We start from the raw sequence: 17,325 nt of genomic DNA on the forward strand, positions 1-17,325 counted from the left end.
GTTGTATGTTGTAAAAGGGAAGTTCTTAAAAATAGCAATTTTATGCAAAATAATGTTCTCATACATTTTTTTTAATATTGTTTCAACTTTTTCTAGAAGTTAATCATTCTTTTATTTCCCCTGGAGAGGCAGCTTCTAAGGCAACAGTTTATGACTAATCAGTTAGAAGTCGTTTGTGTTAATACAGTGTTTGTTTCTTCTGTACTCCTTTAAATTTTTTTCTGGTTGCATTCTTTTCAGTCTCTGATTGTAATCTGTCATTTTATCTCCCTCTATTCACCATGCTTGCCCATCTTTTTTTTGTTTTTCCTCCTTTCATTGCCTACTTTATCCTCATGTTCTTTCCTTCCTGACCTCTAAATTTAGATATGTGTGCCTTGGAAAAAGGAAGTGTTCTTTAACAGAGAAATACACCTGCAGCTCTGAGAATTTTGTAATTAAGTGTAATTTATAAGCATATTTCTGCATATTAATCTCTCTTAAAACTACTGAAAATATTAAATGTTTTGTTTTCAAGAATCTTGTGGCTTCCTTTTCCTGGAAGTTGTATTTGTGAGGCTATCAGAATCACATTGTCCAAGATTTGAAAGAGTAGTGTCACTCAATTTTTCCTTTCAGTATTTGTAATAACGGCAAGCACTTCTTTTATCAAGCTTCCTTTTTTCGTCCACAGTCTAAGATTTCACCTACAGAGACAGGTGGATTTAAAAATTGTGATTAGAGAGAATGATACTGCATAGAAGTAGGAAAGATTCAGTGCAATGAATGGCGAAAGAGAGCAAGGGGAGGTAGAGATAGATCACTGTGTTGGAAAAGGGATTATGTGCAACTTTGGGTGGTTCTGTTTCCTTATACTTTAGCGTTGGCTGTCATGATACATAGGAAATAAAAGAAGTGCTAAAGTAGTACATTTTGGGTTTATTTTTAAAGAAGTCAGGCACAAAACAGAAGAGTAGATCTACAAGAAGGTAGTAAACTTGTAATCAAGTAGTGGAAGGAACTTCTGCATTTTAATTTTTAATAGAAGAAATTGATCAAGAAACAAATAACCTTTTCCTGCTGGGTCATGAAATATGTAATTCTATCACTGAATCAAGCAAATAGATATTACGAGAATTCAATCTAAATAATTTACTGTGTTTGATTTTCACAAGTTTGCAAAATGAGAAGGGTCACTTATGAGAAGGATTTTGAGTATACCAAACTTTTAGTTTGTAATACACCAACTACGAATAGGAAAAACACCAAAGAAGTATTTTTAAAAGATAAATTAATGTTTTGTAATGCAAAATCATCACAATTCCATTGCTTTTATATGAAAAGTGATTCAGTCACTTAAGAAAACACATGGCAGGAACAAAAACAGCTTACCCTGGAGCAGAGTGAAGATCTTGGAAAGGGTGATGAAATAAACATGACAGGGGCAGGGGGTTGCTTTAAAGATTCTTTCACATTGTTCTTAAATCAATATAACTGCATTTTGTTACTAAAAGGTTGTCTCATTTTCCACCTTGCAATTCTGATTGCATTGTTTGGCACCCTCTGCTCCATTGAATCAAGTGATTTTTTCTTTCCATTTGCAGACTGAGGTGGATCAGAAGTCTGAACCAGCTCAACTTGAAATTGCCCAGTTGCTAGATCCAATGCAAGGTAGATGGCAGGAGTGCGTGAATGGGAAGGAGAGGGTAGAGCGGTCTTATCCCCTTCTGGTGCAAAACATAACACAAAACTCTACTCTGGAATTACCAACCGAAACACCTAAGGTAGAGTTTCTGGTTTGCTACCTTTGTTACAGAGGTTGCAATCCTTAGCAGAGAATAAGAGTGAGGAGCAAGAAAGAAAAAGATCCAGTAAAGCAATCCATTCTGTCTCGAGCAGTTTCAGCTGTTTCTAGTTCAGCTCAGCTGTGGATTTAATATAGAGTTCTGAGACTGGTATGCTTTGTTTGAGAATGAAGTATTACTGATTGAAACATACCAGCTTTTACATCAGAATATATCAATTGAGGAGTAGACTAAGTAGAACAAGCAGGGCAGTAGCTTCTTTAAAAGCCGATCTGACTGATCCCTGAGTTAAGGTTTAAAAAACCCTTAAGCCAGAACTCTGTGAGTGACAAGAATATGAGACAAGTCAGAAAATACTTCCTTAGTGAAGAGAACAAAATGAAGTGCTGGTGCAGTGGTTACGCACAAGAAATACGGAAGAGATATGATGAAAGAGTGTGAAAGGATGTTTTCACAGAATGTCTCATTCTCTGAGACTGAATATCTCGTCTTTTCACAAAAGAAAGACAATCCAAGGTAATGAAAAGAAATATTTGTCTTGTGCCTTTTTTAGTTTTGTGGACCTTTTTAAAAGGATCCAGGATTCTAGACGGTGGTTATGGGGCTTAAGATCCAGCCTGCTAGTGACTGGCCTTGAGCATAGACCCTTTCCCTGGGGCTCTGAATAACATAATTCATAGCCTGGTTTGAGCTTTCTATTTGACACTGAGACGGAAAGTGGAAGTAGCTTTTCATCTGGTATTTGCTTGTGACTGTTCTGAATTTCACAGATTGTACCAACGTTGCATTAATGTACTTTGAAATATCATAATGTTTTTGATGGTATTTAAACATTCATGTTAAGTCTGTAATTGCTAAGAATAAACCATTGCCAACAGATGAGTCATTGTCAGTAAGAGTCTTTCAGGCAAAGGGGGAAAATGGGAGTCTAAAGGGCATATATGCCATGGTTTTTCACAATTTTAGAGCATTAACGTAAATCATCTATATTTTATGTAAGCAATTTAAGCATGAAATTAATTTTTACTATTTTAAGATGTTGATGATCAAGATAATTACTAGAGTGCTGTTTAACAAGCATAAAATCAACTGTTTTTTCAAAATCAGTTACTGCTTTTGCATGTTTTTAACATGCTGCAGTTAAGACTTGCAAATTACTATAAGAACTCTTATCCCAATGCCATAAACTCTTGCAAGAACACCAGTGCTGGTGAAAATTACTTGGCCTTCAGGCTTACATTAAAGAAGAAAAAGAGTGGCCATTCTAGCTGAAAAGAAAACAGTCCTTGTGTAACCTGACAGTTAGGGCAGTGTTACCTTCAGAGTAGATACACAAAAGCTGAATTTGCCTCATTCATCAGAAAAGCTCAATTAATTCCAAAATTGAATGGCAATGACTCGGAGGGAGAGCGGAGATTTTATTGTTGATTACTATAGCAGTAACATACTATTAAGGTTTACCTCACAGTCACAACATTTTCAGACTTTACTACATGTCCTGCTGCCTCCTTCCTATTTGCCATTTCTTACAAACGACAGTAGGAATACTGTGTTTGATGGCATTAGTTATGGTGGCACTGTGGTAGTCTGAAAGGAGAGTAAAGCAGGATCTCCGGGAATATATCTTTTTACTGGTTTGGTAAATGTAGGTGGAAAAAATGTTCAAACTTCTCAGTACCTGCCACATTATTTCTGTCATGTCACATGCTATCCTGGTAATTTTCCTATTCATATTTTTTCAATTTTAGCCTTCTTATTTCATACATATATTTAATCATCCTGTCTTGTGCATGTGTCTTCTTAAGTACTTTTGAATCTTAACCAATTTCTGGCAAATATGTCAGAATGAAAGAGCTTTCAAAGAGAAGTTCCTAGAACGTTCCTGTGTGACATGTTGCCCTAGAGCCATTTGAGCTCTGCAAGCTGAGGACCAGGAGATCAGGTTGATTTGACTTGCAACAGAGGCACCAAATGACTGGTGGTGGGTTTGGTCTGCTGGGACGTGAAAAATTCCTGTGAAGGGAACTGTCCCATCCACATAGGAGTTGCTGTGCGTTGGTCAGCCCCAGTGCCAGCTGGAAGATGAATGCAGAGCTGGATAGAACACAAAGGGGGAGCTGGGACCGTTGATACACATAGTGGAGAAGCTGAGGCAAAAAAGAAAAATTACAGCTTTGGTATTAGTTTAGTTTAATAGTTGGATTACATTGGAAACTGCAGCTATGAGAAACCAGTCTTCCATCTGGTGCACATTCTGCTTGCTGGTGTTGGAGTACTGTAGTGTGCTTTCAGTGAGGAGTTATGGCTATGATCCTGAAAGCCCTCTGAATGTAAAATTCAGTCCACTTCCATTGTTTGCTGGCAGACTACTTAAGGGGAAAAACAAAAGAAATCTTACTTTTTCTTATTTATTAGAACGATAACACCGAGGGAATAGTGAATGGGTGGGTGGGAGATTTTGTGAGGGAATGTTTTGTTTGCTTATGTTTGGGGGGTTTTGGTGGTGAATTCTTTTGGTGGTTTTTTTCTAATGGGTGGTCAGTAGAGACTCTGGACACTAGCAGGTTATTTTATGGCAAACCAGGCAATGTTGTGCTTTGGGAAATCTGTTTTTTTAAGTGTTGCAGATGCATCCTGTACCCAGCAACAAAACCCTTAGAAGAATGAGAACTAAATTTCTCATGTTTTCAATTATCTGCCTTTTAGTAGAAATACTGATTCTGCCTTTCACTTTTAGAATTTTTTTCTTCCTTACTTATATACAAAACAGCTATCTAGTAGTTTGCTTCAGGCCTACGCTTTGATCTTGCCTGTAAACCATCAATTTAAATATAATTCTAATTTTTTTAAATTATTTTCCTAAAGATTCTCATTTGTTAGTGATGTTAAGACATATTGCTTCTATTAGGATAAGAAAAAGGCTGCAAAAGAATCAATTTATTAGGAAGATACACATGAAATATTAAAAAATGAAATACTGATACACAGAGGAACAGCTTGAAATACTTAATTTATAGTCAGTCACTTTTCCATCATGTATTCAGATACTCTTGTCTATATATATATCTTCACGAAAGATATTTTTAGCTACTGCAGCTATTGTATGCCAGCATGTAGCTCTTACAGACATATTGTTCATTTTTAATGTTCTTTTTCAGTAATAAATAAAAATGTACTTATGAAAGGAAAAATTTGTATTTTCAAGCCTTTAAGTGCTGTTTCACAATCTAGTTATCTTTCACATGTGCTTAGATTAATAATTTTAAAACTTAAACATGTTAAATTGAAACTTTATATATTTATTTTTAATTTTTAAAGGAAAATTAACTAGTCAAACATGCATACAGTTATGAGAATTTTTAATTTCTTATGCTTTGTTTGATGTCTGTAATTCTACCAGAAACTAATTAGTGACCATTTTTATGTTAAAAAAAAAAAAAAAAAAAACCCAAAAAAAACCCACAGAACAAAGAGCTTTAGCTATTGCATGTGGCTATTCAAGATTTCAAGCACTTCACCTAAAAAGCAATTTGTGGAAGGCATATGAAATGAGTCAAAAGATTATTTTAATAATTTAATAAAAATGTTAGTGAATGGAAAACAGCATTTGGGAATGAAAATGCTCTTTATGCCTTTGTAGTCTGTGTATGTGTATGATGGAGAGGCATACACAAGATGTAAAAACATGAAAGTTTTCTAATGCAGCATGGCACTGTAATTGAACTGCAGGAGAGTTACTAGTGCAGCTGGTTTCAGCAGTGGATCGTGATATCACAGTGTCTGGCCTACTAAGTGTTTTCTTCTTAGTTTTGCTTGGGTTTTTGAGTAATTTTGGAGTTTTCCTATGAAAGAAAACTGTAGGTGTGTGAAATATCATGATTACAGAGACAAGTAATGGTAAAATTGAATTAACATGCTGTGTAGCATCTCCCATCATTTGCTGGGGAGGGGGGGAAAGAACAAACCATGAGAAGAGAAATAGTTGACTCAGAAGTTGAGCATTGAAGCTCGTGAGTATTGGTGCTGGTACGCTCACTTCATTTGGGGACCTTCTCCTCATGAGAGGTGTCTTGGTCCAGGTTTATTAGCTGTAACTGTAACTGAAAGGCAGCATTGAGGGCACGCAGTAGTGTCTAGCTCTGCATACTGGCTAGGTAGCCGCAGATACCGGGCAAGGATTGTGCTGTGCTTCAGTTCAGCCTGGGTGCCTGTGGGAGCTGGAGGCAGAGTGCTGCAGGTCCTGGAACGACCCCAGCTCAGGGCGGTTCAGCTCTGTGGTGATGCAGCAGCGGGGGCAAGCTTCCCAGTCATTCCGCTTCCCTATGGCATTTTGTTGCTGCTGGCAGTCCTTCAGGCTGTTAAGACAGGAATAGCTAAATTCTGATGTTGCACAAATAATGATAAAACACACAGGAAAACACGAGTATTGAGACAGCTTTGTGAATATCACTGTAGTATACTATATAAGATGATGGTCAGTAAATTTGAATGCAACCTTCCTTTGGTTAGTGAAAATACAGCTTTTCTGATCTTTCTGTTTGAAAAGATTTTTTTCTCTTTACAGCTAGTCAAAACAAGAGATTCTTCTGAACATACTGCTCTTACTCAGTTTGTGACCTTCGTTTCTTTCTGTCCTCAAGCAGCTTTCTTCTGCCCTGTCCATGTAACAGTTTTCCTCAGTGTTGAGGGTTGTTTTTTGAATGTTGGACAAAGGTAACTGAGTGTTTACACTACACAAACCTTCATCTTGCAAGATGAATTTGTTCTGAATTCGAAAGACGCAGGAGAGCGGAGCAGTGAGCCCATGTAGCAGGTCCTCTCCTGACCCTCTCCCCTGGCCCCAGACATGCCTGGCAAATGGAGGCTTGGCGCTCTGCCACGGCTCATTACGCAAGGCTTTCTGTGTCCTACTTACCTGAACAAAGGCTGCTCTGAGGAGCATAGGCATCACACCTAGGTCACATAGGCAGAAAAAGCCATCTCCTGACAGAATTGTACTGAGTCATGGTGGAGCTTTCCTTCATGGTAAGTCTGTGAGAATTGTCAGGTTTCAGATGATGGCTTGCCTTGCTTGCTAAATAAATGCAGAACCAAGAGCTATTAAACTTGGTAATGTCATCCTCGAGAGGAGGAGGGAATACAATCTCTGTTTTGAGGTCTCAGGCTTGGATGTAAATAGAGACAGTACTGAAAATCTTGCACTAAGAAGAAAATGGTTCTTTTTGTCTTGGTCACTGCTTAAAGAAACAACAAAACCGTGGATACTTTGTAACAATTGTAATTTGTTAGAATTGGTGTTAATTCTAGTAGTGAAAACATACTAAGTTACCTAAATTGGCGTCAGATTACTGTTATTTTACTACCAGACCTAGTGCTTTCATCAGTGTTTATATGCAATCCACAGTACTTCTGGTCCTTGGAAAGGTTACCTTCGAAATTGTTTCCACAATCAGAGGCAAGTGAAGGACTCCAGAAGAGACAAAATAGGCTGTAGATAATTGTGCAATTACAGATGGCTACAAATCAAGGTATATTATGACTTGAGCTGCAGCTCTTGAAGAGAGCCTGTTACTTTTTAACATTCAGAACACTGCCTTCTAGGTAAATCCTCTTACTCGGGATTTGAATTTCTATAGACTGCTGTCTGCCTTGAGGTATTGTATGTCGTCTCTGAACTGCAGCGGCCTCTCCTGCATAATAACTATTTCACACAGCAGTAGCCAGCTTCAGTACTGCAATATTTGAGAGAGGTGCAGATGTTTGCTAGCCGCTTCTGTTTGTTGCAGAAATGGAAGTTGGAAATGATTACTATATTTTTTAAATTTTTTGGTTCTGGTAATTGTGATTAGTGGATCTGCTTTTGGCTGATGGGATTTATGTGTTAGAATGCATGCATGCTTTTTTTTTTTTTTTTTTTTTTTTTTTTTTTTTGGGGAGCTATGTTTTATTTATCTGGCAAGAGGTATAGGTTTGCTCGTGTATGTGCGTTTCAAAGGTTCTTGGTTTGGAAGGTTCTGGGATTTCTCTGTATTGCTTTGTGGTAATTGTTTAGTGCAAATGGTTTATTTTGCTGTAGTTATGGGCTTTGATTTATAAATTTCTTTACTGTTAGTAATCTAGTGAACAGTACAAGCAGAAATTTCTACACTTAGAAAATTTTCATTACATGGGTTTTGAAATTTAAGTCAGCTAATGTAGCAGTAAGAATTAAAATTTTAGGAGGCATTGCTGAAAATATTCCTGCTTTTTTTACTGTACAGCCCTGATACTACTGGCATATTTATATATTAAAATGATTAGATTTTCTTATATGGTTGCCTGCTTTATCTCAGTGACTCTCACTGCAATAACTCTTCTGAAAAGCTACTGCAGAACAGTTGTCAATCGTTTCTCTTTAGATCTGCTTATTTTTTATAATAGCATTGCTAGGTGAGAGCAAATCTTCCTTTCTGCTTTATCTTTTCATATTAATTGTTAGTGACAGTGTAAGATGACACATCTGTGCAAAAAGGATCTTGTACCATTTAGATCAGTGTACTCGGTGTACAGGCCAAAGTATATACGTCTGTTCCTTTTTTTTATTTTGTCAGGCAAAATGCAATGTAAAGTAGAGCATTTTATTTTTATTTAGTGGGGTTTTTTTTAAGTTGCCTGCTTAGTAGAATCACTATGGTAACAGACTAAAGGATGTCTCTGAGGCACACAACCTGCATTGCAATGTAAGTGAGGGGAGATTTTAAGTTGTCTGACTGCTGAACATTAGAAATAGGAAGAGGCAAGGCAGAAAAATAAGCTAATATTTAATATTTATAAGCTATTATTTAATGCTCACTCTAAGGTTAAAAGTTGTCTTACAAGTAATGTATACATGGGTTCATTGTTTTCTGTGCTCTCTTCAGGGAATGATACCACTAAAATGTTCATTGAAAATCACACATTTGTGTTATCATTCAACTTGAGTTTGTTTCATTTTTTTAAAAGCTGTTGTGTATTAAAAATCCTGTTGATATAAGTCACTGAGGAGGTAAGCTGTATCACTGTGCCTTGCAGAGTTTATGAGAGTCAGCATTCTTTTTTTATGCTTTGCTATGGGTAATGCATTAATTTGCTAATAATTTTTTAGTTAAAAATGTTTATTTAGAAATTTGGTGGTCTGTTAACTCTTCTTACAAATCTTTGAGATGTGTTTTATACAGATATGCTATACACAAGCTATTATATTAGGAATGAGGAAAGCTATGTAGTATCTAGCAGCTCTGACTGTTACAATAGTGGAAGCGAGTTGCATATGCATCCATTTAATAAGGATTTTTTTTCCTTCCCAGCTACTCTTATAAGCTCCTGATGCCACCTAGTTTGGCATCCTGAACACCTTGAGCTAGATTATCTTTTTTGTGCTGACAAAATAAAGTACACCAAAGCATCAGTAATGTTTTGTGTATTAGAAGCCACCTGAAACTGTATTTTGCAGATAACTATGTTTATTAACAGTAGTGTTTTATATGCTTTTAGGTTCCTATATTCCTAGGCCTTGTTCTCTATTGAATTAATATGTTAATCTAAATTTACAGTGTATAAGAATTTTCTGTGAAGTTTATGGAAAAGTTAGAGGCACTTGAGTTTGTATAACTGTTCCATTCATTTTAACACACTTGGTTGAGTTCCAAACTGTAAATAGTGATCACTGAATTAGCATGACACTTGTGAAATGATTGCTCACATCCAGGCTTTCTGGCAGACAGATTTCATTGCTCTGCTTGTGTGACCTTCTTTCTAGAAGAGTGAAATACTTGGCTCAGAACTTCAGAATGCAGAGATGTTTTAAAATGTATTTTTCATATCTCTTGAGGAAAAGTGATTAAAAATAAACAAGCTCTAATGTTAAACTGAAGTTATCTTAGTACCTGCAGGAGAGGATATAAGAATTTATGAACTCCTTATGAACTCATGTTTTAATGTAAAGGTGTTTATTTTAAGTGCTTTTTGACAAGAGATCAATTTTTTTAAACAGACTTCACCCAATTTGAAGGAAGAGTATTCTGGTTTTCTATATAGACAAATTGAGAGCTTTGATATTTATCTCCATGAGGCTATGAGTTAGTATGATGGCTACATTCCCAGTTATGTATTCTGAGGAAAACTTGTCCTTCCAAATCTGACCATTCATTTGATGCAGTCATTCTTCCAGATGTTATCCCAGTCGTTTTATGAAGATGTCTGTTGCCATCTTACATTGCTAGAAGCATTGCTGCATCTGCAATAAAAAAATTTACTTTCCTCTAGTAAACAGTTGAACAGAAATTGAAAATTGTTTTCTTTAAGACACATGGTAAAATGCAGTATTTTCAAGTACAAAATTGATTTATTCTTAGTAATTTGCCAAAGTGCTAGTATTGCTTTGTTTGAAAAACAAATCATTCTTTTTTTTCAGCATTTTCAGTTAGCTTTGATTGACTGCAATCCCTGCACTTTGTCTAACGCTGAAAGTAAGTAACCTATAAGTATGTCCATTTATTTTGTTGTAGATTATTTTTTTTAAGTCTTATGCTCACAACTGTATTAATTTCTAATGAACCAGTCTTTCAAAATCAAAAGACTCAGTACTGAAAGAGGGATACTACAAAACCTGTTTCCATCTGTCAGTGGAGACAGATATTCCAGTAGAATTGTAGATTCTTTTTAGTAAATGGAATAAGTAGAATTTGAGACTTATTGTATTAATTGCTCTGAAGACTTGAGTTCTGGAGGAAACATACTATTTGACTGTTCATTTATTTATTTATTTATAAACACAGTGCTTGTGCCATGGCATACTTTTAATAGTGTGTGCACACATTTATTTAAAACTTCGTGACATCTTGATAATCTGTCATTTTTCAGTGATCATTTTAATGGCATTTAAATTCAGCATCAGTCTTATGCTATTGAAGTAAGAAAAAATACAAAACGTAATTTATTTGCTTTATTAGGTGCCAACTATATATTAGTCTACTTGAACACATTAATATTTTAGTGTAGTATGATTTATGATATGCATTTGTGTACTATAGGCTGTTACAGAGCATCCTGCAGGTATTTACCCATAGTTAGTAGAACTGTATGCAAGAATAAGTGTATGTTCCTTTATGTTTTGGAGTCTGTAAGAATTAAAAGGCGGAGAGTTGTGAAGGAAATTATTCTCTCAGTTTTTAAGGAGCCTTGATGCTGCTCTTGGTGTTGAGCTTAAGTTACTTCCTAAGTCTAACTTCAGAAGCATTGGATAAAGTATTTAAAAGCATTTCTTTACTACTTTAATTTAGAGCTGGATGGAATTGTGAATATTGTATCAGCAAGGGTAATGAAAGGGGATTTGTTTACATGGGTGAAACCGCTGGCTGTATCGGTACCAAGGAGCCAGCTGTGCTGCCAAGGTATTCTCTAAAGCTTTGTCACTTACCAGGATCAGGCACAAATAATCTTGTAAAATTATTTGCAGAATTCTTCCTAAGTCAATAGGCATTTATTGTTTTCTACCAGATACATGATTCTTTATTACATTTCATGTTAATTCATATTATTTCTCACTAACTTTTATTGATTTTTTTCACTGTATTTCTGAATTTTTGTAAGGTTTTCCTAACCCTTCCCCCACAGTCCCCTCTGCCCCCAGATTTATGTAGAGATATGGCCCCATGTAAAAGCTTCATTGCCCTGTGGCCTTGGACAGGGTGCCTGACAAACCCAAAGGAAGAGAGTGAAGAGGAATGAGAGATACTTTGTCAGGTTCTCCTGTACTACTCACTCTGACCCGGGGTGTCAGGTGCCATCACATGAATGTTTGAGATTGCCTTAATTCTACCCCTTGCATTTCTAAAGGCTGGGTGAGTAACAGCATTACAGTGAGCGTGTTCCTAGCAGAAATGTTTGAGCACCAAGCATGTCTTCTTTCTATTTAGATAGTCTCTAATATGACACCTTTAATTTCTTTCCCCTGTGTGGCATGGCTTCCTTGTGTAGCTTCACACTGAAGGGATTTTGCTATGAGGGGAAAAAAATAAGACATTTTTTAGATAATGAAACTCCCAGAACAAAAGCGGGGGGGGGGTTTCTTTCACCAGTACAGAGTGAAGTTTGACAATGTGGTAAACATAATGGGTATGTTATGTTCCCTTTAGCAAGGAACACCAGAAGTTTATTAAAATTTTAGATGATGCGTTTCAATTATGACCTGGTTTCTGAAGTGCACTAGGCTACCTTCTTTATAGTGATGGACAAAGCAGTTCACAAAGGGAGCTTTTCTTTTCCCTTGTGACCCAGAGAGAAGCTCTGGAACTCCAAATTACCTGTAAAAACCTATGTGACACACTCTTCTGTAGCTTCAAGAGGAGGAAATCTGTCTAATTGAAACAAATTGAGCTTGGTACAAACACATGTATTTTCTTACTTATACTCCTCAAGAACATCAGGCAAGAGTCTGTCTCAGGAATTTTTCTTTCCTCATCAAATTGGAGTAAGGATTGCATTCATCTCAGCTAGCTTTTAGCCAGTCAATGGCTAGTCTAGGTTAGCAGTTCTCAAGCCATAGAGATCAGGCATATTTCTTTAATGATTTGAGCAGCATAAGGATAATTTTCCCTCTGCTTTTACTCTTGAACATCTTTCATTTTTTTTCCTCCAGCCAGCAATTTTCTTGCCTGCAAAAGCTGCTGGTAGTATTATGGCATTCTGTGCAAATTGCATGAGGAATTTAAGATGCTTTACAGTAACGATCAGAACACCATCTGTAATTAATGCTTTTAAGTTCTGTTTAACAGGGGAAAGACAATTACTAAAAAGGAAAAAAACCTAAATTTAAGATCCTGTGCAAAGCTGGGAGTGTATAATGTAGTTTTCTGTTCTGTAAGCCAGCTAATCTGTCCCTTGGCAGTTGAACGAAAATAAAAAATAAATCTTTATTTCTAACTCAGATATGTACAGTAAATATTACTTGCATTGTCTTGTGCATCTCTGCTTGAAGAGATTTTATTGCTAAGTTTACTGCAAGGTTAATGGACTTTGCATTTCAGAATACAGATAAAATCCATGGACTGCCTTTCTGCAATATCTGTTTGCAGTCTTCATGCTTTGTGAGGATACATGTTCATTCTCCATCAGTTCTGTTTTATGAAGCGTAAAATATCAATGTAAATAAACACTTTTTTTATATCTTCAAAATGTAATATCTTGGTTTTGCATTGATAAATGCGAATCATTGTTTATCTCTCACTTGAAAAAATATATTGTTGTTGTTGTTGATTAAAACTAATAATTTTGATTTTCCCACTCTTACAGTTCAGTTTCACATTGCCCACTTATATGAAATCCAGGTAAGCTTTAAGCTCTTTTTTATAAAGTGTGGTTGAGTTTCTATGATGTAATCATCGTGGAATTCAGATTATAGATGCTTTTGTCAAGTTAGGCTTAAGTCTCGAATCACTGAAGAAGCTTTATTTGCTTTGGCTGTATTGAAGACGATTTCTATGTAGACTGTTGTGCTATAAAGTAGAGTAGCTATTTTAATAAACTTACGTATTAGTCTCCCAAGCTGAGTGCAAAGAAAACCCTAAACATAATTTTTAGTAACATTCTTTTATGAGATTATATATATATTTCAATAGTTATATATAGACATAAAAAAGTAGTTCCTCAATTCATATATGTTCATATTGTTTCTTATACACACACACACACACACACACACACACACGTGTGCATGTGACTCTCACCAGTTGCCCAGGCATCTTTTAAGTATATTTGACATTAAATTTTCAACTGAACGTATGTGACAGAAACATTTGAGATCTGAGGTACTGTATCAAATCCTACTGGAGTTTTTTAGGTGAATCTTTTGGGAAATTACAGAACATTCACTGACCTTCCAGAGTATAAGTAAATTGAAAACAGGTAGCTACTGAAATAGCTGTTGTATATTTGTAATTTGACTGACTGGTGATATAAAGTAGATTGTATGTGCTTTTATCCTGGTTACAGGGATTATATGACCTAGGAAGGGAAGTGACATGAAAACAAAAACTATGAGTAATTAAAATGAATGACAGAAATAAACTACATTATCAGTCAGTTGAAAAGTAGCTTGATAAAACAAGTCCTGTCTTTTGATGGCACAGTGAAAAATTACTTTAGGTACTTATACATAAATAAATATATAAATTTGATAAACAAAATATTTTACTTTTGAATGCTTTGGTTGCAAAACTGTATGACAAGACAGAAATCCCCTGTCCCAAAACACCATTAAGAAGCTTCATAGACTGTTACAGTTCTTACCTGGCCACTGTCCAGGGTCCATTCGGATCACTGAAAGGCAGCTGGCACATTTCTGTAACATCCTGTACCTTAGTTCCTTTGATCTGCTAGAGTAAAACAGAAAGCTGAACACCTCAGGTCACCATGCCAGGTGTCATATATAATTGTGACCAATGTTATAAGTGCTTAAGCTGTGCTTTCTGACTGACAATTATAGGCAGTGGGAACTTTATTTTAATGCAAGTCAGAGCAAAAAAGTTTCATTGGTTTCTGCTGTTAGACTTGGTTTGTCTCCCAGTTCTGGTTGGGAGGGGTATCTTCTTTCATGGAATTTGAGAGACTTAGAACCACAAAAAGTCTTGACTTCATTCTGGATATTACCTCTGACACAATGAAGAGATTTTTTCATGAGGCAGGCTGGTTGCTTGGTTTCTTTTAAAGGACACAATGCTACAGTTTTCTGAACCCCTCTGTATATTTGAAAATTCTCTAATGAAAAACTTAATTCATTCCTTAATTACATACCTTTACAGTACTGGTGTTTAAGTGATGGGTTGCTAGCCTCTGAGCAAGAGAATAGACTGGTGCTGATAAGAGTTAGCAGTGTTTTTTCATGGTGTTTAATGGTAGTTTCTATTATTTCATCTGTGGCAGTGTGAGTCCCTCTGCTATTCAGGGTAGTAACTTATACGGTGTCTAAAGAAAGATGATGCAGCCAAATATCAAGGACTTTGGATCTTTCGAATTAAAATACCTAATAAAACCAAATGCAAACGTTGTGACAGTTTTCTATAATATTTTAAGGCATATATGTAGACAGATTTCTAAAGGGTAAATAATACAACAAATAACAAAAGTAAAAAATTTTCTAGACCTGGAAAACATGCCCTATTTCAATAGGTTTTTTGAATCCTCCCAAGCATGTAAACATCTTTTCCAAAGTGTGAATATTAGGCACTGATATTTACCAATTTGACATCCAGATTGCTACCTCTGCTGTCATGCTATACAGTAAACTTCTGTTCATTTGCTTATCCTTCATAGTCATAAACTACGAGTTTTGTTCCCAATGCTAAAGTTAAATTTTTTTTCCTGATTGTTTTTATTTTGCTGGACATGGATATTTTATTTATTTATATTATTTGTTTTCTTACCAGTTGTCTGCATTTCATGAACACCAATTAAAAATCTTTTCTACCAACTTCCCCTTGTTCCATTTGAAAGTATGTAATTGCTGCTTTAATTTTTCTTCCTGACTAGAATAAGGTTTTAAAATCAACAGCGTTGTCTTTTGTGATTGTGAGATCTCAAGAACCTAATAACATTTTAAACTTCTAATAGGTATTTATATTGTTTAGTGTCGTCTTCCCAGTTGTCCCTTTTAAAACACCCGTAGTCAATACTCTTTGCATAAAACAAATGTAAATAAGTCATGATCATTTGCATTTAGGTGGCCCATTTACTTTGGTATTCTCTTCATCTGTTTGCCAGAGTGAAATATAATGTTGAATTATTTGAAAGCGTATTTTTCTTAAAAGAATGTATAGCATTTTTCGAAATAATAAAAAAGTACTCTTACTAACAGATCTCAGCATTTATCTCTTCCAGAATTTTGTAGGGTAACCTGAAGATAATTGCTGACATTATTACAAAAAAATTAATCTATCAAGAAGTCTTAACCTTTAATATATACGTAACAGCTCATACTGTTCCAGAAGTCAATAAAGACCATGATCCAAACCTGGAAATGTGTTTTCTATATCAAGACCTGTTTGTATAGGGAGTTAAGAATTTAATTGTTTCCATGCTTTAAGCACACAAACTATTTAGCATATCTTCATTCTCTAGGCATAATCCATGGCTATGTTTGAGTTCTATATATGGTGGACTCCTACCAGGAGAACAAATATGTTGAAAAGGCAGTTCGAATACACCAAAGGAAGGAGAGAGGCAAAATTATAGCAGCCAGCAATTACTGATTATGTTAATTTCTGTTACGAATTTCCTGGGAGGAATTTGTGGAGGGTTTTTCCAGATGTAGACTCACATTCAAGCATTCCCCTTAAAAGCAGTATATTCATTTTAGTGTAAGAGGCATAATGCATGTATGAGGACTTGACCAAATTGAATAATTTGCAAATTTCCCTCAATTATTTTAAGTAGTCAATTTACATTAAATACTATATTTCTGAGTTACTCTCTTACCATATATATATATGTCCCTCATTAAAGCTTTCATATGCACTGTATGCAAAAAACCAAAAAGAATTCCAGAATTTTTTGTCAGTGTGTTTGTGTGCTGTCAGTGCTGTGAAATCATTGCTATTGGTGATCTGTTGTAAGCTTTATGATTAATCCATTTACTTTTTTCCTTTTGCAGAGAAAGTATCACTCTGCAAAGGAAGCTTATGAACAGCTTTTGCAGATCGAAAACCTTCCTGCACAAGTAAAAGCAACTGTCTTACAGCAGTTAGGTATGTAAAATTAACTTCTATTTTCCTCTGTGTTTGTTTTTTCCATCTTTGCCTTCAGCAGTGCTTTTTAAGGCTCCATTTTCAAATGAGTCTTAGGCACTGAGTATGATACGTGAGATTTTCACCCAAACCAGAATGCATTACAGTAGATAATTAAGTAAATAGAGAGGAGGAAAAGTTTTTCATTAAACTTACAAAATTAAAAAGCTCTAAGACTTGCTACAGTATGACTGTTACAGGTCTTGGGCAATGACGAGGTGGTCTTTCAGAGAAAAGAGTGCAGCAGTTAGATTCTGTATTTTCTGTTCTGCCTCTGAGAACATCCCTTGAGTAGCCAGGCTAAATGAAATAAACCAAAATTCTTTGTTGCAGATTAGAAGAACATGGCAAATGAAAAAGTTGCTTTTTCTTTCTCCTTATTTATAATGTGTAATGAAAACCTATTTCTGTAACTAAAAAATTTTATCATCAGATTCCAAAAAAGAAACCGTATAAAAAGAAAAAAAAGTATTTATTTTCTTAAAAATGTTGTCTTCCATATTTCTAGAAAGCCAATAACTCATTTTTAGACCAGAATTCCTAATGGGGGGGTAGAATAAATTACTTTTGTCCAATATGCCTTGTAAAAGTATTTCAGGAATATTTTGTTAAAATTGTTCAACCCAGTGCAAAACTTCTTCATTCACTTTCTCCATGTTCTTCATCTAATTTATTATTCTAAATATTAATTTAGCCTGCTTATGCCCATTGTTGTTTGGTTGTTTCCCCCCCCCCCCCCCCCC

General features: G+C 35.5%; 1 protein-coding gene across 19 annotated transcripts in view; it reads left to right on the top strand.

Annotated features, from left to right (window-relative positions):
• The window catches only part of KDM6A (lysine demethylase 6A), a 125,311-nt gene that overhangs the window by 55,141 nt on the left and 52,845 nt on the right, over positions 1-17,325 (top strand). For 9 of the 19 annotated variants that reach the window (XR_003399120.1, XR_003399124.1, XM_026855849.1 and 6 more), the window contains exons 5-8: positions 10,216-10,270; positions 13,095-13,129; positions 15,227-15,292; positions 16,450-16,543. Coding sequence is in view for 15 of the 19 variants with exons in the window: in XM_026855849.1 (XP_026711650.1) it covers positions 10,216-10,270; positions 13,095-13,129; positions 15,227-15,292; positions 16,450-16,543 (250 nt within the window). In the remaining 4 variants the exon portion in view is untranslated. Of the gene's footprint in view, positions 1-6,730; positions 6,810-8,447; positions 8,504-10,215; positions 10,271-13,094; positions 13,130-15,226; positions 15,293-16,449; positions 16,544-17,325 lie in introns of those variants that run through there. The other 10 variants (XM_026855861.1, XM_026855909.1, XM_026855919.1 and 7 more) reach the window with 5 other exon arrangements.

This window comes from Athene cunicularia, assembly GCF_003259725.1.
Source record: "Athene cunicularia isolate RWA chromosome 1 unlocalized genomic scaffold, athCun1 chr1_part1, whole genome shotgun sequence".
NCBI lineage: Eukaryota > Metazoa > Chordata > Aves > Strigiformes > Strigidae > Athene > Athene cunicularia.